Source organism: Thalia democratica, chromosome 1 (genome assembly GCF_965202585.1).
Source record: "Thalia democratica chromosome 1, ktThaDemo2.hap1.1, whole genome shotgun sequence".
Taxonomy (NCBI): Eukaryota; Metazoa; Chordata; class Thaliacea; order Salpida; family Salpidae; genus Thalia; species Thalia democratica.
Window position 1 is genome coordinate 73,754,361 of NC_139165.1, and position 25,032 is coordinate 73,779,392.

The window sequence follows — 25,032 nt, forward strand, 5'->3', positions numbered from 1 at the left end:
CAAATAGTTAAAAAAATTTAGCCTAAACTCAACTTTTATTTTAGAAAAATTTATAAACAATCCTACTCCTGGAAAAGAAGTTAAACTGTATCCTTGGTGTACGACTCAGTAACCCAATTTTTATTTTTACATCAGGTCATTAAAACAAACATTTTAAGAGCTTTTTTTGCATGAAAAACTATTTATTAAAAATACTAACTTATTAAAACTAAAACTTTTTTTTAAATTAAGTTAAAAGTATTATTTGATAAGGTGTTCAGAAGTTTACTGTTGTATTGAGGAATGCCACACACTCAGGGAACTCAGAGAATTCAAAGAAACTCAAGGAATTTTCAAGTTATAGAAAATCTCAGGGAAAATCAACAAATTTTGATTTTTTTTCCAAGTCAGGGAAACTCAAGGCAGCTTTGGTTTTATCTAAAAATTTCAGAAAAATTTTAAAATTTTTAAAACATATCAGGGAAAATTTTTTCTAAATCTAGATTGAGAATTAATTAATCCAACTTCAATATTTTGTTCAAAAAAGTTAATTTTATTTATTTTTAAGTGCTTTCTTAGAATTTTTTTAGCCTTGCCACTACTTCTTCAATATTCTTAGAATTAACATTGTAATTTTTTAATAAAGAATAAAATTTTTAAGGATTTGATAAAAACTAAGGGAAGTTTCTGGTCACTCAGGGAGATTTTTTGATTCAAAGAGTGGCAACCCTGTGAAATTGCTTTTTTGTTTATAAAGATAAGAGTTTTATAAAAAGCAAAGTTTTAATTGATTAGTTAACAATCTTACTTTGTATTCAAAATCAATAATAACAATTAATCTTCTCAAGATGTTTTAAGTTTAAGGAATATATAAAAACTGTCAAATATAAAGAGCATTACTGAAAAAATAGTTGAAAAAGAAAGCTATTACAAAAATTAAACTCTTCATATCGTGTACTTTTAATTATTTTTATTCATTTCTTATTCATTTTTGAAAATTTTGGTGTTAAGTACCTCATAAATCTAATGAATTAACACCTATCTATTTAGAGAAACATACAGTTTTTTAATAAAAAATACTCATAAGTTTACAAAAAAAAACATTGATTTTTATCCAAATTCTGATTTAAAAAAAGCTAAATAATTTTTTTATAGTTTATAGTGCTATCAACCAAGATATCTTGTAAAAAAAAAGAAACTATTTATTTTTAGTATTTGATAATTATATCATAGTGTTGTGGAAACAATACTTTTATCAAGATACAAAACTGCTGATGAGTATACCAAAGAGTAACAATTCTTATAAATACTTTTAGTAAACTATAGTAATTATTTTATTTATCTTCCTTACAATTTTTTATTTATTTATATTTTTATATATACCATAAATTAATTAGTTTCAAAAAATGTGTGGCCAACTTTATCAAAGCTACTCTGATTGTTCTTTTTATTTATTTTCATATAAAGTGATTCGGATATGTTATATAATTTTTTATATACAATGGTTTATAAAATTCTAAATTTAAACAGTATAATAGCTAATAAAGTTTTACTAACATGTTTATAGATTTTATCAGAATTTTTAGCTTATTTCATTAATATACTTAACAATGTAGAATATTTTTACTTGTGGTAGTAAGCTATTTCACTTGTTTTCATAAATATTTTATTTATTATTCTAAGTTGTATTGTACTGTTTTCAAATAAAGTAAAATGTTTTTTTAACAAATTTTATAGCTAAAAAGTTTTTTAAGTAAAATTTTGCAGTAATTTATTAATATGTAAGCTAAAAACAAATTAAAAAGATGGCACAAATTCAGACCATTGAAAAGAGTAAACTTAAGGCATCAAGAGTGCATGACTATTTGTACGGTAAGATTTTGTTTTATTGCTGATTTTATACAAGCTATATAAGATCTTATTTTATAGAGTTTTTTCTAAGCTTCAAGATGCTTTTTATTGTTTTAAAAAAAAAAGATAATTTTTTGAGTTATGACCAGTCAAAGCTGGGCCGCATAATAGGTTCCATATGGGAAGGGAAAACTAAAACAGCAAAAAAAGACTACTTTATTTAAAATCTATCTCTTCCTACATTTTTCAAGCAATCTTCATCATAATTCAGTCTAATCTTTATACAATAACAAAAAAATGTTAGTTTGGAAATTATTTTTTTTGAAAAAAAACACTTTTTTTTTTAATTTTTGTGATAAAATTTTTATTTTTCTAAACTGTTAAAACTCATAAGTAACGTTTTTTTCTTTTAATATAAGAAATATTTCCTGAAAATTTGAAAAAGATTTCTTAAAACAAAAAAATTGACCCCAAAAAATTTGTGGTCCATACATTTGTATTTGAAATTTTTTACAAAAAGTAAAATATCTTAAAAGTTAAATGATATTTTTGAATTCTATAAAAACTGGCTTGTAGTTTGTATTTAAAGCTTTCGTATAAAAGCCAAAGTTAATTTTTGTAAAAAAAAGTGTGTTACCCCCCCATGGCCTTATGTCTTTTAATCTGGACTGTCTTCAGGTAGTTCTATAAGTTTTTTATTATTTTGTTTTGCAGACATATTTATAAACAAAAAGCCAATAAAAGCTGCATATTTCTCTATAAGTTTAAAATATAGTCTTTTGTTAAACTGTTTATTTTGTTTAATAAATTTAAAACAATTATGATTTTTAAGTGATGAGCTAAACTTTATATCTTGACTGTAACATTTATATTAAATTTAAATATATGTAATGTTGAAGACATATTATCGTTTAGGTTGTTTTGATTTTAATATGTTTTAGTCTTTCATTGACAAGGTTATTTAAACTCTTTTTTTTGTTAAAAATGATTAAGTATAACATTTTTGTCTATTCAGATACTCAAATGTTTCAAAACAGAATATTTTAAATGAACATTACTTTTAACTTGAAAATAAGTTTTTGAGTTTTTATAAATATATTGAGTTGTCAGTTTATTTGTCAAAACCATTTTTAGCTGAACTTAAAATGATTGTTAAACTTAAAGCATATTTTTTGTAAGGTTATTTATTTTTTTTAAACACTATAATCTTTTTTTGCTAAACAGTTTAATTACAGATAAAAATTTTGCTGTTTCCAGTGAGCAAGATCATGTGAGGCATATGTACAAAGCTAACACCAATGTTTTGCGGGTGGTTAGTATTTACTTAAATATTATAAAGTGTTTTATAAAAATTAAGTAGTTGAATTATATTTTTGGTTTTCTTTTATAAGTTATAGTAAAGTTACAAATGTCTTTAAAGTATAGAAAAAAGCAACTAAGTTTTTATCAAACTAAGTTCTATTTTTAAACAAGCAATTAACAAAATTAACTTCAACGTATATCAAGTTTGAATTGTTCTAGTTTGGATAATTGTGTAACCTAAAATATAAAGGCTTAGACTGAAAAATTTTTACATTTAGTCTAACTTTTAATTTTTATAATATTGAAATTTAAAGCATGCCCACAAGTTGTTATTAGTTCTCAATTTAAGTACATATTAAGACATAAAACGTTTTGAAAACGTTTAGTCTATCATAATGTGTAAAGGTTGCTATTTAGGTATATTAATTGGTAAAAAGATAATTAAGTTTTATAGTATTACATCAATTTTAGGAAAAAAACCAATTGGTTTTATATATTAACAAAAAATTTGGAATTAGTTTTAGTAAGTCTTGCAAAATAAAAACATTTCACTATTTTGTACAAATTATCTAGTAAAAACTTTTTTTTGTTAATCAAAGGTTTGTAATTTGTAACGTTTTCCAATAAACTTTTTTTACTCATTTTTTTACAAACCTTAAATTATTTTATTTAGCTAACTGTATAAAAATTTTAAGATTATATTTTTAAGAAAAAAATTAAACTGTTTTTTTTATAATTTAAAACTTTTTTTTTTTGAAGTTTAACTTTTTAGCTTTGAAATTAGTCTAATTTTAAATATTAGATGATTTTTTTCTTTTCTCAAGTGCTTTAAAAAAAAACTTGATAAACTTTTTGTAAAATCATTAAACCAAATATAGTTTTTATACTCCAGCGCAAGATGCCAAAGTTTGCTCAAATGTTTTCCACACTGAGAAACTATCCAAGCCACACATTTCAGCTGGAGACCGTTGATCCAGTGCCTGCTAGTATCAACAAGCAGTGGCAGGGGAAAGCTAACCAACAGAGAGAAGCATTAGTCAGACATAACAAGTTAGTGTTGTACTATTTAGTAAAAGCTGAAGGTGTACCCAAATTGTTTATAAATAATAACGCAATATTTATATAATATTTTTTAAAATTTTGCAAGTTTCAAAATTTCTTCATATTAATTTTTTTTATTGCAATAAACTTAAAAATCTCCTTAATAAAATCCTACTACTTTAGATAATTAAGTAGCATTTAATTATTGTACTGAAAAGATCAATTGAGTTTAATTAGTCTGTTACAGAAGTTTAGTTATTTGTTGAAAGTTCTCATATTTAGGTAAGCTAAAGCTTTTAACATTTATAATTTTGTTTTAATAGGTTTTATAATATTTAGTTCTAATTATTTATTTCCAGAAACAAATGTAATACTTTAGTTTTTTTAACTTAACAGATTTGGCAACACACCACAAGTGCATATTCCAGAAGTTGAACATCCTGTTGCTTACCAAAGAGGCACCAACAGATTCCGTTATTTTCAAAGACCAATCATTCCATTTTTGCAGCAAGTCCCACCTGATGTTATGTTTCAGCAACCTACGTTAGTTTGTTTATTTTGCTGAACTAAATGCACATTTGATGTAAAGTTTGCTTTTTATTAAAAATTTTATGCTTGTTCATTAGTTGTACACTTTTAGCATATATGTTTTTTACATGAAAATCTTCACCTTTGGTTAAAAGTTTTATTTATTTTATAATTATAAGGTTATATTATAATTAGGTTAAAAGTTTATATTATAATTTATTTTATAAGCTTAAACTTCATAACTACAGATTAAAATAAAACCCCATATTAACTGTTTTCAAAAATATTAAGTATTTTTCATTTAAATACTTACAATGTTACAGGATTGATCCGCTAGCGGCAGCAGAGGGCTACATGAACCGACCTCCGACCCCCCTCACCAGAACTATCCAACTGCAAACAGATTACCGTGAGTCGGAAGCTCAGACAGACCCGTACTCTCCCGAATACGTTGTCAGGCCCGGAAGCGCCCCTGAAGTTCTCGCCTTGGCAACACTGTCCTACAGTGAGTAGTTTAAACTTGTTTGTTTCTGTTTTGAATTTGTTTAAAACTTTCAATTTGTATAACATTTAGTTGAACCTAGTGTCTGTTAATAGTTTTTTACTGTACTAAAATTTAGTAATTACTTATATAAATTTTTTTTTAAGTGTTTGAAAACACTGAACATTGATTTTTCTATAAAAATAGTTTAAACCTTGAATTTTTTGTTCACTTTAAAAATATGTTAATGATAATTCAGTTTAATTTTTAATTAAAACGAATGCTTACAGTTTATTGGTAAATTATAGTTTTGTTTACCCAATAACTCTTCAAAAAAACCTACTAGAACACAACACAAAGGTCTTACCAGGAAAAATATGCACAGACATTGCGCTTCTTAAGTTAAAAATTTCATTTATAAACCCTCATCAATATATAATTTTTAATTTGACAAGAGTTTTATTGCTTGATAATACCTTTGGGATGAAACATTATTGCACAATATTCACTCTTAGAAATTTGTTACTATATAGTTGACATATATAGAGCGCGGTCTGCCAGCCGGTCTCGCCGAGGTGGAAATGATCGAGAGAGCGCGGGCGAAGAGGGAGTGGGAGAAGACGCTCCCTGCTCTGAACGACATGGAGCAGCTGAAGAAGAGGCAGCGCATGATGGAGGACATGGAGACGAAGGAGTGGGCTTTCAGGGAGCACGAAATTGAAGAGTTGGTTTCTTTTTGTATTACATTTATGGTTTTAATTTTGTTAATATAAAAATGTTTTCTACCACAGTTAAAACTATGAGACATGTGTGGAAATTAAGTTTTTCTTTTATTAATTCCGTATGTCTATATTTTTTATGTTGTCAATTCAAATTGGTGTGTGGCCATTCGACTATTACTATAGATAAGTTTTTCTAAACTATACAATAAATTGATCGCAATATACTCAGGGTTGCCTCAAGGTCGGAAAAGTCAGGAAAAACTAAAAAAATTGGCTAAAGTCAGGAATAGTGAGAAAAAACTGGGGGTTAAAAAAAAGTCAGGAAATTTGACAAAATTTGAAAAAACGTCAGATTTTGTCTGTTTAAATTTACAAAGTTCGTTATTTTCCAAAGCCTTTAAATGGTAAAAAATTAGTTAAAAATCCTCCAAAGTGAGAGTAAAAGTGCAAAATTTTACTAAAAATTTACAAAAATACTTATATTCCAATGCCCTTATTTGGTAAAAATTAGTAAAATATCCTTAATAAAACTGAAAAGTTTTTCTACTAATATATTGATCACATACCCTCCCTACTTTAACAAGCAGTTTTTGTATGCTTTTTAGTATTGATGATCTGTGGCAAGACTTTCATAGTGAAATTGTAATATATACACAAAAGTTTATCTTGCAGAATTTTAGAATCAAATTGTTTTTTCTAAAAAAAGTAAATAATTAAGTTCTTTATAATTAAGCACTAAGTTAAGTATTTTATGTAACAAGTTTGTGTGTACCTTTCACCTCTTTATAATTTTTTAAAAGTTGTTTAAATCTGAAAAATAAGTTGTAAGAGGTATATGCCATGGTTAAATTTACTTATTTGTAATTTTTCCGAATAATTGAAGTTTTTAAAATAAATAAGAGCAGATTTATTTGCTACAACCTTTATACTAAATGACAAGAAGAAATATAAGATTGAAAGCTATATATATAGTTTCATGTGTTTGATTATGTATTTTAAAATAAGTTTGAATTAATAATTAGAATTAGAAAAGTCAGGAAAATTATAATAAAAAGTCTGGAAAAAGTCAGGGAATTTTTCTCACCTTGATCTGTGGCAAACAAATATTAGTAAGTAACAAGTTCAATACACAACTTAATTTCAATGTCTCTTATATGAACACAACACACATATTTTACATAGGTACTTCCGTTTCCTGTCTAAACAAATAGAGCAAATTAGTTGTATAGGGTTGATAATAAAAATGGTAATATACTACTTTACTCTTCTTAAGAAAAAAATCGAGTTTATGAACATTCAAAATTGAAATTTGGGGATATTTTTCTAGGCTTCAGGCAATTCGTTTAGAGCTTCTAGAAAAACTTCTTCGCGAAAGAGAATTAAAACAGCAAGAAATCAATGAAAAGAGGTACGATAAATTGTGGAATGTAAAACAGAAGGAGTTTGAAAAGAAAGCTAAAAGAATCAGAGGCGATCATATAAAGAGTTTGTTTTGTTTTTTTCCAAAATATTTTTGTTTTACAAAATTTTTGCAAGCGTTACGTAATACACTTATATAAGTTTAAGACAAGCACTTCTTAAAATTGTACATAACATTTTTATTTTGATATGTTATAAAGTTATTCTTTTTGATAAACATTTAGTTTATAGTTTTTAGAGTTACTAGTAATTTCAGTTGAGGGAAAACATGAAATTCTTGCTGCTCTATCTAGCATTTTTGATTATTCTTTCATTTTATTTGTTCTTATTTATAAAAACTTTATAAAATCAAAAGTTTTAAATGACCTACGAGAAGGACGATTTGAGAAAGTTGAATAATATAATATCAATACAAACTCTTATTTTTGATTATGCTCTTTTTAGTTTTGTGCTAACTTTTTTAATTACTTCAATGAATTCAACAGAGTTGCGCAAGCTGTTGAAGAAAAGAGAGCGGGAGTTCGACTACAAGAGAACCAATAAGAGATCGGTGGTGGAAGAGTGCGGGGACTTCTCCTCCCAGACGCACGCTCCCATTACCAGGATGGGAGTCTTCCTCGACAGGAAATCCGAGCAGTTCGTCGTCAATTCCAAGTACATGGACAGCTACGAAGGTGCTTTTGAGTTATTTTGCTTGTAAACGTAAAGAGTAATGTGTTATCTTGTCAAGTTTTGAAAAAATTTTTGTTCAAACTTTGTAATTTTTTAGAGTAGAATACCTGTATAGTTACAAGGTCAAGCTTAAGTAGTTTAATCTTTGAACATATTTTTTTAGTCTGCTTTGTGTTTTATAAGTTGTTTACAATATTTTTGTACATGTACTTTCATGTTTAGTTAATTAGTTTGTTCTAAAGTTTTTGTTGTTAAAAAAAGCCTTTAGATAATCTTTAAAAAATTTTTCCAGGTCTGCTAGAGTTAGAACAAAGTTTACCAACGAGCGTTTTACAACCACAAATAAAAGCTCCTCAAAAAGTTCCAAAGGAAGACTTGTACAAAAAGAAGTCTAATCGCCTACAAAGGCAACTTCATGAAGTTTATGATGTTTGTTATACACATGTTATATTTGCATATAAATTTTTATTATAAGTCGGTGTTAATGATATGTAGAAATAAAAAATAATTGTATAAATAATAGACAGTGAACAAAATAGCACTTGTCTAAGATTAGTTGCAGAATTTAGCTAATTACATTGTAAAAAAATATAATAAAGTTAAAAATAAACTTTTTTTAAATATAGCATAAAATCAAACACTATAATAATTATATTTTCTTAAATGCATCCTATTTTTGTTAAAAGAAAATTTCATATTGTTTTAATTTTATTTTTGTACTAGTTGTTATTGTGATTATATCTAATAATTATTGTAAAAGTTTTATTCAATAAAAAATTCTTGCTAACTAATTTTTTTTTTTTAATTTTTAACGTTTATTTTAGTTTTGAAAATAAAAAAAGGATTACTTTTCGAAGTATTTTCATTGAATTCGTTTGAATTTTTACTTGTAACTCTAGCAAATATTGTTTTAAAGTATACATAACTATTAACTATTAGAAAAATAAAACAGGAAATTCAAGCAAAGAAGGATGCTGCTGCCAAAGGACCAAAATCATTGAGATTTTTGGTCGAAGTTAAGAAAGAGAAGCCGAGACCACCTACTCCTTCTATTGCTACTCCTTCTAAAGTTCGTTTAAGTTTATTTTAATAGCCCATAAAAACACTTTGAAATATTTTCTGTGAAATTATAAGTTCATTAAAAAGGTGTTCTGTTTTTCCTCACTTGAATTATGTTAGTGTAATACAGCATAGAATTTAATTTGAAAGTAATGGGGTCTGAGTTAGTTTACTAAAGTATTTTGAATGATTGATAAATTAAACATTTGACAAATTAGAAACATCATTAATTTGCATAACTCCTAAATTTAGGTAAAATTGTTTGAACATATTCAAAATAAATCCTAACAAAAATAAACCTCTTATATTTTTACTGTAAGTTCTCCTAAATAGATGCATTCATGTAAACAATTTACCTTAAAACTTCAATTTTAATAAAACATTTTGAAATATTTTCTGTGAATGCATAAATTAATTTAAAATTTGTTCAGGTTTTTCCTCAATTGAATTATAGTAATTTTATACCGCATTGTGGCTATTTAAATACTGATGTTATTTGAGATAATTTGTGATTTTTTTGTTTGTTTAAGTATTTGGAAGAAAGTTAAGTTTTAATAAAATAAATACAAACAATTACCAGTTTACATTATATTCTAAGCTTGTGCGAAAATTGAATAAGAAATTACAAATTAAAAAAAAAGCTATTTTAAATAGCCTCTATAAATACTTAAAATTTCTTCTATGTTGTGCTGATTCATTCATGTAAAAAAAATTTATCATAAAAATTTAAACATCACAACAACCAGATGGGTGAAGAGATGGAGATAGCGGCCATCACACTGCAGAAGGTGATCCGTGGCAGGGCGGTGCAGAACACGATGTACGAGGGCAAGGAGAACAGGAAGGAGCTGATAGAGGAGATCAAGACGACGCACGCCCTGCAGAAGATGGAGCAGTTTGTGAAGAAGGAGGAGAAGCAGGAGGTGGTCGCCCTGCAGAGGCAGAGGAAGCTGTACCAGAACAAAGTTTGTTTTCATTTGTTTGGTACACTGTGAATTTCTTATTAGTTTAAATAATATTTTCTGACAAATTAAGTTTTTTTTCAAACTGTAAGTAGAGTGTACAAGTTTGTTTGTTAATATGTGTGTAAACAGACTTCAAATTAATATAAATTGCCTGATGTTCGCAGAACTTCTAATTTTAAATATTTCTTTAAAATTATTTCTAAATAAATAGAATAATAAGTTAAACATTCTTATCTTGATAAATACAACTAAAAAATAGATTTAATTATGAAGTAAGCATCTTTTGTACTTTTACTTGTTGTCGTCATGTAACATAGAAAATGTTCTAAAATTTGCTAGAAGGTAATATGTGTGTAATATTATTTTAATTTATTTTTCAAATAATATCCAACTTTTGGAGTTTTGGTCTCAACCAGCTTTTTTTTTCACATTGCAGTTAAAAAAAACATTAAATTAGCTTTAATGTTTATAATATTCTGATATAATTTTGTATTTAAATATTATGTGAGTGTTAATGTTTGTAGCTAAACTGAATGAACTTTAAACAGCAAGCATTTGTGGATGAAGCGTTGAGCCGTTTGGAAGGCGAACCAGTCGGTGATTTGCTCGATTATTTGTCAAAAGAACTCGTCAGACTGCAAGAAGAGAGAAAGATACATGCTTTCTGGTTAGTAAAATGTTGCTTTTGTAATATATAATATTTTTTCATATTTTAAAAATTTTATGTTAGAAATTCTACAAGATTTAATTTTCAAAAATTGTTTTAGTTTTTTAACAGGTAAACAAACTAAATTTACATTTTGACTAGATTTTGTGAAAAAGTTAAATGCCTTATCTTTGTTTCAAATTTTTATTTTTTCAAATAAATGAACGATAATTAACAGCATGTTGGCTGAAAGAAGAAGGAGATTGAAGGAGGCTGCTGAAGCCGGAAGGAGACAAACAGAAGAAAGGAGGAGAAGGGAAGAAGATGAAATATTTAAGCAGGTTTTTATTTTTTATAACTATTTAAAATATTATTAAAAATTTGAAAAGTATGAAGTTAATTGTTATAATATTTTTATTGATAAAAAAAAGACTGAATTATAAATAATTTGAGAAGACTATATATTTTATTTTATCAATACTGTTTCAGTAATTTGGTGTGTGACAACTTTGAGTACAATTTTTTTCATTTCACTGTAGATTAAAAAAGGTAAGAGTTCAAACCAAACTACTATGTATCGTTATAAAAACTCCACAAGAAAAATTGAAGTTTAATGCTTACCTTAATTAATTCAATGGTAACGTCTCAAATAACAAATTAAAGTTTGAAAACTCAAAGCTTGTAACAAGTTTATATTAAATGACGCAGGTAGTGAAGATCCACCAGCAAACAGTGGACACCTACTTGGAAGACATCGTCATGGAGAGCGTGCAATCCACCGCGGACGAGCAAGCCAGGTGCGAGGTGCAGAAGTATGCTGATAAAATCAACGACATCGCCCACAGGGTCGAACATAAGTCAGTTGTTTTGTTAAAAAATATTAAATTGCTTATTTCTTTAGTTTGGAAAAAATATTTAATCAAATTAGAAAGTGACTGTTCAAGTTTTAAAAAATTATTTTTTATGGTGTTTTAGAAATGCTACAACAAAATGATATGATACTAAGATCTTATTTATAAGTCATAAACCATCCGAAAACACTAATTAAAGCTTAAAATAACTTTCATAAAAGAAGTTTTTTTTTCTTGTTTTATTGCTATCGGTGCTTTTAGTTATCTTATTATAGTATTTATTAATTTCCACTACAGTGTATCTATGTGAATAAAATTTTTGTTATAACTAAAGTACGCATGAATGGCTATAATAATTTTTAGAAGATTGTATTTTATATTTGTTTTTATGTATCTCAAAAAATGTTTAAAAATTTTCAAAAAAGAAAAAAATGGCCTGTAGATATTAATAAGACCTACATACGTATATTTTATTCTTTTCAAAAATGTATTACTTTTAGAGAAATAGTCTCTTAAATATTTTTATAAGAACTTGAATTGTCATGTAACCATTTCTTAGTGACTAAATAGTTTAAAAATATCAGGCGAGAGCTTTTCAATGATATTTTCATTTCCATTACTTTATAAATAAACTTTTTTAAGCTATAAATAATTTATCTAATTTTTTTTTCTTAGCTTCATCAATGTTTTAAGAAACTTTAAGCAGTATCGTATGAAATTGTTGATTTGTATGGTTTATTGTTAAAAAATTCGAAAAAAGGTTTGTTAAAAGGCTCGTGTTTTAAACTTTTTCTCAAGGTTGCTTTTAAAAGCTAAGTAGAAATTTAAACATTACAAAACTAAAATGTTTTTATCAAGTTTTGTGGTAACAATGTTTATTATTTTTATCGATACTTTTTATTTTATTCAAAAGTGTAATTTTTCAGGAAAACCAAACTGGAGTCAGAAGAGATTTGTGCTGAGCTTGTTCATAGTTTCTTGCTGCCTGAGATTCTCAAAATAGAAGCGAGAAAGAAAAGTTTGTTTTTAATTTTCAAAGTTTACTTATGGCAGAGTTCGTACGCATCAAGCTATTTTATTGGAAAAATTGCACAATATAATTTTTTTCTGTTCAAAGGTTAAAAGTTTGAGAATAAGTTTGAGTAAACTTGTCACTTTTGAGTCATGTATTTCTTTTTAAATAAGCATTTTGCTTCTGTATTTGTCCGGTTTTGTTATTTCAAATGCTTGGAAATTTCTGAATCTCAAAAAAAATTTGAGTTTGTGTTTTTTTTTAAGGAGTTTTTAAATTGTTGGTTCGATTCTAAGCATTTATTTTTTGTTGGAAATATGTCAGTATTTATCAATTCAAATATTTGAACGTTTCTAAATTTCTTTAAAAAAATAAGATTTTTTGTTTATATTAGATAGATACTATAACTTCCTTATGACAAATGTAGTTTTCTATTGACACATTCAAAAATTTCTTTCAATGAGGTAAATATATTTATCTGTGAGAGGGTAATGTCATAAAGTGAGTGTATCAGTTTTGATATAGTTAAAGATTATTTAAAAAAATTAAGAACGGGTGAGTTACCACTTTTTAAATAAAATGTTAAGTATGTTTGTGGCACTTAAATAGCAATTAAAGTTTCGAAAACTAAAACTTTTATGATATTTCCCGGGTGCCATATTAAACTTAGTACATGTTTTAAAATTAAAAAATAAAAATGTGCTAAAAGCTGTGTTATTGATAGGCTACGCAAGTTAGAACTAATCTAATTTGTTACGTGGTTTAATCTGGTTATAAGCCCAGCTGGTAGCCAATCAACAAAGGTTTGCAAAAATGTTTGTCTAAGTCGGTCTAAATTGTGAAATATCAGTCTAAAATTTTTCTAAAAAATTTTGTCTACGAACCCTAATATGGTTATCAAAGTAGATTAGGGTAAGGCAACGTACGACCCGCGGGCCCAATCCTGCCCGCCAAGAGAAATTTATTGCGCCTGACGTATTTTCAACTTGAAAAACATCTTGTGTAAGTCAGATAAAATTGAGCTTTTTAATAGCAAATAATTTAAAATGTGCTCTTAATTTAGTTTTTAATACACAGTAGTCCTTACTAAATGATTAATTTACATTTTACTTTCAATATTTTTTATTTTATTTATTTTTAGAGTACAATTTTTCAAGTTTTAGCGGCCCGCAAAAGATTTTCTTTGATAAATCTGAACCAGACTAAAAAATCAGCCCACCCTTACAAAAGGCCTTACTCAAGTATTTAAAACTTAATTTAGTTAGTTTTACATATCATAACACATATATGGATTGTGTACTGTATGTAGTGCATAAATCAGAGAAGTTTGTAAAATTTTAATTATTTAATTGGTGTCACTTTTTTAGTTTTTAACTGTACTAACAAAAGTATACATGAAAATTCTATATAAGTTTTAAAGTAAAAAAAAACAATGAAACCAAGTGTATATATCCGTTACAAAGTATATAAAAAAATGTAAATGAATAATAGAAAAATAAATAAAAAACAAAGAAAAACTTCCAATTTTAACATTTTTATTTTTTTGATGAAATTTTTTTTAATTTTTTTTATTCAGTAATAAAACAATAGTTTTCATATATTAAAAAAAATATATAAAGTTCCTAAATAAAAATATCTAAAAGATCTTAATAGTTTTAAAAAGCTTCAACTTTGTTTTATAAATGAAAGCGAATTGTTAAGTAGTTCAAAACGTTATTTCATTTGCTTTATTCTCACAACTAATAAATTAGCTTTCTTAATACGAACAAAAAGCTGCATTGTAACATAACATTTATGTTATTTATAAATTCATCACAAAGTATATGGATTCAAGCGGGCGCCATGGCTTAGCTAGTTAAAGCGCCTGTCCAGTAAACAGGAGATCCCTTGATATACTGGATTCGAATTTTTTTTCTAAGATCTTGTTTACTTTATTAGGTACCAATTGTAATTATGTTTTGAATATTTTTTATTATTTATTAACAATGTTCAAATTATACTATTCAAAATATGCGGTTATAAGGGCTCAGACTATTGATTCTTTTAGTAAGTTGTAAGTTGCTCATTATTCTTATTTATTGGATTTACAACTTTAATTTAAATATATTAAGAATAAGATTTTGACTACTGCAATATATTAAAGATGCAAGCATACTAAAAACATAAGTATACTAGTAATAAATTATAAAAACTTTCATAAATTTCTACAGTAAAAGACGAGCAACGCAAACACCTGATGGCGGCAAGGAGCATCATAGGGGGCACGATGGTTCCCGTTGTCAAGGCGACCTCTCCCCGCGCCATCTACGGACCAGACGCCAGGGAAAATATGTGTGAAAAAAACAAGCAGCAGGTGAAAAATTTGTTATAAATAATATTTTACTCTTTCCTTAACTAAAAATTTCATAATAAAAGTACTACAGATAATGATATTTTATACAAAACAGACACTGTTTTACGCGTGTTTTTTCTTTACACGTTCATATAGCATCAAGCCTTCCTCCGATTTATAACTAACTTGCTCTACGTAACATATAAAGTATATATCAATGGTCTTCATGGTATGCACGAAATTCATTTTGAACTTACACTTAATATGCTAGAGTTTATGATGAGGAGCAAAAATATTTTAGGAAAATTCAAGGGGAGTTTTGAAATTTACACTAGATATTCAAGGAAAAACTTTTAAATAGGCACTACATTTTTGGTGAGTTTTGAATTTTGTGGGCACATATTTAAACTACCGTGAAGACAACTGGTATAGAGCACTGTATACCAAATTTAAAATAAACAACCTTATAAATGTATAAATAATGGCAATAGAAATTGTAAAAAACGGAAAATTACTTGGAAAATTTTCTCAAAATTCTTTATTTCAAACCAATATTTACGTATTAGGAGGAAAGAGTGTCGGACGTGAAGGAGCTAACTGAAGCGGAGAAGTCGAAGATCGTCGGCTACCTGCAGAACCGGGAGGACGTGGAGCGTCACTTGAGGGCGCAGAGGCAGCGGCAGGAGGAGCTGGAGGCGCAGCGGAGGAAGAAAGAGGAGGAGAGGGCGGCGGTGGAGCGGAGGAAGATGGAGAAGGAGAAGAGGATGAAGAGGCAGGAGGAGAGGAACATGAGGAGGGACGAGTTCGGATCGGAGTGCTCGCTGTCGGAGTGGAGCTCCGAGTACGACTCCGTGTCTGACGAGGAAGCTGAAAACGAGACGCTGGCCGACGTGAGTTGAATAAATACATCATTTCATAAACATAATGAGAGAAAGAATTAAAAGTTAATTATTTGAATGAAAAATTAAAAATAAGTATTAATTTGGTTTGTTTTTGTTATTTTTATTTAATTTATGTTTTATTTTTTCAACTTCATTTAAAATTTTTACTAAAATAAACATCGTTTCTAACATATTATATAAACATTTTAAAGTACTGTGAGTACAGTTCAACCGTACTATTTATATTCAGGCTGAAGAGCATTACGAAAAGGAGGCTTCGGTGGAGCCGATCGCGGAAGTTGCGACCGAAGAGGAGGAAGTTGTGATCAGCTTGGACGAACTGGCGATCGCGGAGGAGAGTGAGGACAAAGAAGAGGACAACAACGCGGCAATGATCGATACCGCCGTCCACGATGAGTATGCCACGCATGAGGACGACGACAAGAATTAGTTTCATGATTTAATATGTATACACTGTGAAATAATCGCTGTGTCTCTCGTAGAGGAAAATAAAAAGCGCTAATACACACAAGCTGTTCTGTGATGATGTTTTTATTTAGATATTGTTGATTGTTTGCAAAAAGAAATCAAAGTGTGTTGTTATAATAACAGGTTTGTCTAATTATAGTTATAATAGACTTGGTTTTTTATGATTTTCAAACGTAACTTTTTTATCAATTTATTGTGAAAGTTTCAGTGAAGCTAGTGTTAAAATCAAAAAAAAATGTTTTTACTTAAAAATACTTAAAAAATAGTTTATTAGTAAATTACTTTGAATTACAACTTATAAATAATTAACACTGACATTCACGATCAAATCAGAAAAAAAAAGTTTTAATTAGCATAACCTTTCTTAAAATAAAATTAAAAACGCGAGTTAATTGCAGAATGATAATATTCTTATTGTTGACCTTTTTTTGTCAATAAATAATACAATTTAATTAAAAGAATTATTAGGACAGGTGTAATGCAATAGCTCTTTTATAAAAAATAATATTTAAACTGAAAGCTCTGGAGGCCCACAAAATCTGTCTATATTAATTTTTATTAAAAAACAGTACAATGTTTACCTATCAAAAAAAGACTATAGTTGGGAGTACAAGACTTTTCAAGTTTATTGAGTAAATAATTTTTTGACATAATTTTTAATGATAATATACTAAAGTTAATTATATCATTTTTTTTCTAAATATACTGTTGAAAAAGTGAGTAAGACTATTGCTAATATGGGTTTTTTGAAATTTCAATGGAAAACATAATAACGATGATCAGTTATAATTGATTTTCTTAAACAGCAGAATATAAGAGACTTTATAAACTTAACTACCAAGTGATGTTAATAATCCTGGTAATAAATATTTTTTAAATAACTCACTTTATGCTTCTTATGTATATGTTATTTTTGTTTAAGACTATCAAAGCATAGATTAGCTTATAGAAGTTCAAATTTGATAAAATTTTACAAAAAACCGTTTGACTGAAAAGCATCGACTACATAAAATCTTACATAAATTATTCAAAATTATTAGATTACATAAATTTATCATGATCAAATTTAAACAAACAATTTTATACCATCAAACATATATTATTTAAAGCATATTTAGTACTTTAGATTAGAGTGCACAAAACATTTATTAAGCCAGTAAAAATAACACTGTAAGCGTAAAATATTTAAATGAGGTAAGGTATATGAATTATGAAAACATAAACCTGCAGCACAGTAGAAAATATTCTAACAAACTGAAGCAATCGATTCAGATGCAAAATTTTTATTACCGAACAACTTCAGATAAAATCTGCAAATTTGTTGATTTCTTAACTCCTGACGCAATCAACAATGTCTATGATGTCATCGATCAGTCTCATGTGAAACTGTTCCTCAACTGCCATCAAATAATCGAGCTCCACTGGATTTCCGTAAAGTTTACGGTACAAACGACTTCGTTGCTCAAATCCAGCATTAAAAAATTGAACCGATGATCCACGCCGAGCTGATAGCAGCTGACAGAACTACAAAGGCGTCAAACGTAACAAGTCTTGCTGAGGTGAGGTGATAAAGTCGCGTTTTTGCACCTCCAAGTGTTCAGTTTAAACAACTGGCACTAAGACTTGCACTGTGATTGCGCTCGAAATCAGCCATTTTGTTTACACTTCTGATAACTAGGTTCGACTGTTGTTGCAAACATTTTTAGCTTGAACATGTGATTTCATTTAAGCTAACTGATTTAATAAACTTACGTTTTAGTCATTACGGTTTATTTAAAAGTTTGGCTTAAGTAAATTAAAATGGACATAGCATGAAAGTTACTAAGAATAATAGATATGTGTAAGTAAAAAAGCAAAGTAAAAAAGTAACTTTTCACTTTAAATAAAATTTGTATTTTTATTTGTAAAAGTTTAAGTTTGACGCAAACAAAAACAAAATGATATAAATTAATCTGAACTTGATGTTTATTAACATAATTATTTAAAATATAACATTTTATGAGGTATAGTTATATAAAAGAGTACTTATCTATTAGCTTGTTTTTTTTTACCAATATTCAATTTGAAATAGGGGTGGGCAACGGTACGGAACGCTGGTCGAATCCGGTTCTTGGATTAAAATGACAGGGTCAATAATGTTTACAAAATTTAAGCCAAAAGTCCGCGAAATATTAAACTTCGGCCCGCGAGCATATAAACTAGACCCGCTAAACCAAAAATTTAAATTACACTATTATTATTATTGTTTATTAAACGAATAAAAAAAGCGCTGAAAAAGTTTGGTCTTAAGACCTGGTGTACAAAGGAACCTTTCGGTTATCGAGTCGTACACCACATGCTTATAAAGTTTCTAACGAACTATTACACATAGTTTTTTTATCATTTAAATCTTTAGTAATAAAACAATCAGTTAAAAGAAAATAAAACTAAACGAAAAATAACTGAACTTTGTGTTTAATAATGTACTATGAATCTTGTTTAGTAAAATAAAAACTAAAAAAAATATAATAAATTAACTTTTAAAACACTAGATGTTTTAGGATTTAAAATAAAGTGCGAAAGTTAAGTTTTAGGTACATTTTACTGAGGTTTGAAACTTACTGACTGCACTTATTATTTTTTACAGAACTTCGTTGAAGTGTGTTAACTTGTTTAACACACAGAAACATATTTCAGTTCAATGAATAAAAGTACTGCGCAAACAGTTTCATTATATTTGCTTTGTTATCTATTTTTTTTATAACAAAATAACCAACACTAGACTTAACGACTAAACTTATACTATTATAAACCTAAGTTTAAAATACTTTTTTGTAATTAAAGGCATCCTATAACTTTAAATTAATTTATTATATACAAAGTTTTATAACATTCTAACCATAAAACTTGAATTTGTAAAATTAACTTTAAACCGTTTTTTTTTGTCTGTTTTAATTCTTTGGTTGGTTAAAGAAAGTTGATTAAGTTAAAAGATAATTAAGTGAAATTTTATTATATGCAGACATAATATTGATGAGATAGGTTATTAAAAAAAAAACAATATTTTTTCTTATCCGGCCTTATTTACAACAAAAAGCTTGTCCGACATGGCCGAATAAGCGAGGTAGCATTGTTTTGAGTATTTAAGAGACTTAACACTTACGCTTTGTTATAATGGTTTTAAAAATTGAGTTTAGTTGTAACCTGCACCAAAGGACCATCGACAACACTTTCAGCGACAATTTGTACTTATCAGTATCCGTCGTCTTGTTCTTGCTAGACCAAATCAAGTAAACATGCGAGAAACCGCTGGTTCAGATTTATCAATAAAAATTCTTTAGTTTAGTGAAAACATCTCATTTTTGCTGAAGTTAGCAGAAATATTGCTATTACATAAACAACTATTTACTGTAAATTATCAACAAAAAATGTCTTTAGAGAAATATTTTGTTAGTATGATTACAATTTTTCAGTGTTTATAAAAGTATTGCTGGTCAGACAAAAATTTAACTTATTAAGAAGTTTAATGCTTAAATCATAAACTCTATATATAAAGTTTATTGAACGATTAAAAAAGCGCTCGAAAAGTTTGGTCTAAAGACCTGGTGTACAAAGGAACCTTTCGGATATCGAGTCGTATATCTTTGTTTAACTAATTTCTTAAGGTTAAAAAAGTGTTTTATAGTTAGTATTACACTTGTTTTTTTATTATAATTATTTTCTATCTTTAAAGGCTAACCAATCTTAAATGTGTTTATTTAAACATATTAACTTACAACATTAAAGTTTTGAATTTTAAAACTTAGGGTACTGCCTTCAGTGTAAGTTCTATAAACAATTATTAAATTAAGTTGAAAAGGTTGATTGTTTATAAAAGTTATAAAAAACAATAACTTTTCAACTGTCTTAAAAATTACAAAAAAAAGAAACTTAAGTTTAACGAAAACTATTTAAATAGGTAATCAAAAAGTGGTCTTTTTTAAATAACAACTTAAAGATAAAAGTAATTTCGTTGAGTTTAGCTTGTAATGTTATATTAGTTAGTTAAAAGCTGCAGAAAATTGGTTTATTCAAGTTTTATTTAGTATTCACATGTAATAAATTAGAACTTAAGCTAATAACTAAATCTAGATACATCCATAAAAAACAGATTTTATAAACTTATAAAAGTATTTTTCTTTTCAGAATAGCACTTAATAGAACTTTTCTAGATGTCCCATAACTATAAATTACATACTTGAATATTTTGTTGTGATATATTCTCCTCCTAAAAAGTTTATCTACAGAACTAAAATAAATGTATAACAAAGTATAAAACTTTATAGCACTACTAACAAAAAACAAAACAATTGCCTGGTTGTTTAGTTGTACTCTAAAAACAAAATAAATACTTTTTACAAGTACAGGAACACTTTTATTTTAACTTAAATTTACTTTAAAATTTTTTAAACGTTTTACTTTCAAATTTTTTTAAATTATTTTTGTTGTTTTTATTTATTTTAGAGTATCTTTTGTTTTTAATTCTTTTTAGATTATTCATAAAAGAATTAGTATACAGCAAGCAAAATTGCATAACGTAATAATTGATTACAACATTGAAATTTTTTAAAAACGTTTAATTGTTCAGACAGTTTATGTAATAAATTACCAAACAGCAATATTTAAATATACGTTCAAAATCTCAAACATATATAATTATTAACTAAAAACTGTTGCTATATAATTGAGTTGTACGTTCTTTTACTTATTACTTTTTTTATTGTAAATCAGAAAATTTTTTAGAAGTAACAGCTTGCTATTATCAAAGTCTGAATTGAAAAAAAAAACTTGTTTAAATTTTAGTTAGATAATAATATTTTAATTATAAAAACTTTTGTTAAGAGAAGTTTAACTTAAAAATAACAACTTTAAAAGTTTTCAAAATTCCTTATAAGTCTTTTTAGGTGGATCATCTGCTCCACTCCAAGCGATGCCCCTGGAATATTTTATTTTTAGTTCTTTCATTTACTTTATTTTTTTTAGTTTCAACGCACTGTTTTATTCTAAACCAGGAATCAGAAAACTGCGGCCCGCGGACCACATGTGGCCCATAAAAGGTAAAAGTGCGTCCCACGAGCATGTTTTTATATTGAATGGTATGCGACCCGTGAAATGTAAAATTCAGCCCGCGAGCATGTTAATTTTTGAACTCACATTAGATTTTGTGAATTTAAAAATATAAAGTAAAAAAAATGTCTTAGGGATATTTTTACGGGTTATTCAAAACCTACGCTAGATATTGCGAGTTTGTTAAAGTTAAAACATATACCTGTGACTCGCAAATATTTCTACTTCTGAAATTTGGTCCGCAACCCTGTTCTAAACAAACTTTCAAATACATTAAATATCTATAAATTTTTTTTATGATATTTTGAACTAAAGATCGGCAACCCAATACAAGTCACTAGACTACTTCCCTATGAAAAGTTGCTTGCAGGCAGCCCTGAATATAGAAAAGTCTTCTACGGGCCGCAATATTTAAAGAATATTGTAATCAAAAAATATACTAGTTTATAACATTAGTTTGAAAAAAAAAATAGTCTTGAATATTTTTTATTTAACTAAGAGGCTAATCGTAAGTTTTCATCACAAAAAATACTTTATCACTATTTATATTTCCTGCTTTAGACTTGTAACAAGTATGCTAGAGTTTAAAGTGTTAGCCGAAATTGTAGCACTAAAATAATAGACTAACTCTTTCAAAGGTATCTGTAAAAAACTGCATATATATAAAGCAGCAACAAACTCGTGATTTGCTAACTATTTTGAACTTGATTTAAGTATTTGCAACTAGTTTTAATTTAAAAGTACACCTGAGTCCCATCGTTACTTAAGAATAGAAATGTTTTTACTTAAGTAATGGAAATGAAGTATATAAAACCCATAAAATTTAAATAAAAAATCTTTTAAGTACTTATTAAAAAGTCTGCTGATCGCTTTCAGTGTTTAATACATTATCTTTTTTTTTTTTTTCTTAGTCCAAGAAGAATAAAACATATACTATTGACTTTAAGTTAAAAGACCTTCTACATTATAAAACAGCACTGTACACAAAATTAGATTGTAAAATTTTTATGTTTCAATAAGTTTTTTACACTTACTAATTTTAGACTTAACATTTAAGGTGTCAAGTTAGATATGTTTTTTATACAATAAGATGAATGTTAGAAAATAAAAATCTAGAGTATAAGTATGAATCCTTTACCTTGAAGTATTTATACTTCATAAACACATAAGATAACTTTTTTTTTAGTTTTTGTAAGTTTTTTTTTCGTAAAAGTTAAGTAAATTCATGCACTTATAACATTAACCTCTAAAAACCTTTATCTTACAATGAATTTTTGCTTAATGTCTAGGTTGATTTTTATGTAATACTTGCATAAAAAAAATCATAGTTTTGTACTAACTTTATAAAGGCCTTAAAAGTTGTTAATTTAGTCGTAATCGAGTATATGAGCAAAGCATTTTAATTTTATACCTATATTTAGCTCTTCATCCAAAGTTTTGGCTTCAACTTATACCCATGTTAAAACTCTTTTTTTTAGCTTTTTGCTGTAAGCAAAGCTTTGCAATAATTATTAATCGCAGATTGATTTTTACATCATACCCGAATAACAAAAATACAAAAATAAACGATCTAAAACAGTTTGTTTTTATACGTTTATAAAACTAGACGTTAATAAAGTATAACTAGAAAAAAAAAATTACTTCTGGTAATTTAATTTTGTTTCTTTTTTTATCTATTTCAAGTTTTAAGCCTGTTATAAAAGATTATTATGAAAAAAAAACTTTGTGAGAAAAAAAGAATTAAAACATAAGATGTTTAGACAATAATAGTAAAACTATTAAACAAAACAGAGTTTTGTGCTTAAACGGCATAATTAAAATTAGTTTTGTTTGTTAGTATAACAAAACTTATAAATAGAAATCATAAGTATTTATTTAACTAAAGTCAAGTTATTAAACTATATTTATCTAGTTAAAAAATTGGAATTCTTTAAAATTGTGAAAGTCTGTTGTATGTTATTAGACACAAGAGTTCTGAAAAAAAATTGTTTTACTATTTTCATTTAAACAAGAAAGCTAAAGTTCTAGATCAGGGACTTTTTCTTTTTTCCCACTAAAATTTTGTGTTTAACTCTAAGTTAAATTCCAACTATTATTAAGTTATAACATTTGTACTAGTAGAAATATTACTCTTTTAGCCTGGAGTTATCTAAATTCTATCATTTTTTCACGGTTAGTCCTTTGTGTGAGTTACAACTGTTATAATTTTTCTCAGTTATTGTGGAATAACACATGATGAGCTTAAATTCACTCACTTGACCTTCAGAAAATGTTTATTGTTGCAGAGGGGAGAGTTAGTTCTGATGTTTTTCTACCTTAAATAAGTATTAAAATAATTTATTATAAATAGCTACATTTTCGTTAGTTTCTTTAATAACTTTACTATTATTTATATTAAATTTATTTATTTACACAAAGGCAACAACATTTCACCCCTAAGGGATCTTCAGGCCTGCAAAATAAAATAAAAATAAGACGATGGATAACTGAAAATATATAATAATGCAACACATTATAATCGAATTCCAATTAAATTAAAAATCATAATATCAATACAGTATTATTACTAAATAATTAAATTAACAAAATTAAAAAATCAATAACAATTAAGAAAAAAAAATTAAATTGCATTTATACTTACAATAGTTGATATATTTTATACAGATTTAAATTTAGCTTATAACAACACAAAACAAAATGGCATTTAACAAATAAGGGTACAAGCAAAAACAAAAAATAAATGATAAATGTTTTAAATACACTAAATTTTAAAATAAGATTTCCTAAAGTGTGGGCAGGTGTAAAAGAGCTCTTGTCTTTTGTTTAAAATACGTTTCTCGTTAGCAAGTGCTATTTCAACTTTTTCCAGGTTGCAAGTCTTGCAGATTTTACCTATATTTTTATTTCTCTAATCTTATGCATGATGCTCCACCTTAAATCGTAGCAAGTGTAATTGTTTTTAATCTCCAAATGTACTTTGAAAGTTCTGTTCCCTTGTTATTTTCATTCGTAATATCACTAATGTGTGCATACCATCTCTTTTTGAATTGGCCTCCCGTGGATCCTATATATTTCTTTGTTTCGATCTGACTATTGATTGTCACCTTATATACAACACTCTCCTGCAAGCATTTTCCACTTAAGGGGCAGGAGTCTTTGTCAAGACAGTTGCTTGTCTTATTCTCTTGGTTGTTTTTATGATTCAATTTACTTAGTATCTTCTTGTTGTGGCCACTTATTAATGATTTAAAATTTTCCATACAACAATACGATATTTTGCAAATGCTTTTGTTGAAGATCTTTGTCTCCGAAATTAAATCTGTTGAGACCTGTTGTGCCCAAGGAATAGTCCTTGCATATACTTACCATTTTTTATGTATAAAATAAATTAATTTTAGAATTGCATAATTTTTAAACACAAAAAAAGTTTTTTCTAATTATTAGATACATTTTATAAATTATGCAATATTTTTTAATTTGCAAAATTCTAATTCTAAATAAACAAATCTACAAAACTATAATAATCTAATCATATTTTTAATAACAAATAAAGATGATTAAATATCTTTAAATATTTTATATTATTATATTTATCTTTTAAAGACAGAATCTAAACCTTACAATGAAACAAAGGTCTTTCTCAACACCAATCTATTGACCATAGCTGTGAGTTTCAAATTTTTTTCTTAACTAATGTTGTTATATTTTTATAGCTTA

General features: G+C 26.9%; 1 protein-coding gene across 1 annotated transcript; it reads left to right on the top strand.

Annotated features, from left to right (window-relative positions):
• The first annotated feature begins 1,745 nt into the window (after positions 1 to 1,745).
• LOC145842572 (cilia- and flagella-associated protein 91-like) lies at positions 1,746 to 16,263 on the top strand. The gene is made up of 18 exons (XM_082950072.1): positions 1,746 to 1,851; positions 3,066 to 3,142; positions 4,025 to 4,182; positions 4,570 to 4,716; positions 5,025 to 5,206; positions 5,729 to 5,906; positions 7,232 to 7,389; positions 7,809 to 7,997; positions 8,288 to 8,424; positions 8,948 to 9,064; positions 9,801 to 10,019; positions 10,568 to 10,686; positions 10,904 to 11,006; positions 11,374 to 11,522; positions 12,443 to 12,534; positions 14,739 to 14,881; positions 15,427 to 15,750; positions 15,992 to 16,263. The coding sequence occupies exons 1-18, from the start codon at positions 1,785 to 1,787 to the stop codon at positions 16,190 to 16,192; spliced, it is 2,760 nt and encodes a 919-aa protein (XP_082806198.1). The 5' UTR covers positions 1,746 to 1,784; the 3' UTR covers positions 16,193 to 16,263.
• The last annotated feature ends 8,769 nt before the right edge of the window (positions 16,264 to 25,032 follow it).

Bases quoted from the DNA above. Each gene is read 5' to 3' on its own strand.
- LOC145842572 (XM_082950072.1), top strand. From the start codon at position 1,785: ATGGCACAAATTCAGACCATTGAAAAGAGTAAACTTAAGGCATCAAGA. The intron at 5,207-5,728 runs GTGAGTAGTTTA...TGACATATATAG, and splicing joins CTTGGCAACACTGTCCTACA to AGCGCGGTCTGCCAGCCGGT. The intron at 11,007-11,373 runs GTTTTTATTTTT...TAAATGACGCAG, and splicing joins AAGATGAAATATTTAAGCAG to GTAGTGAAGATCCACCAGCA.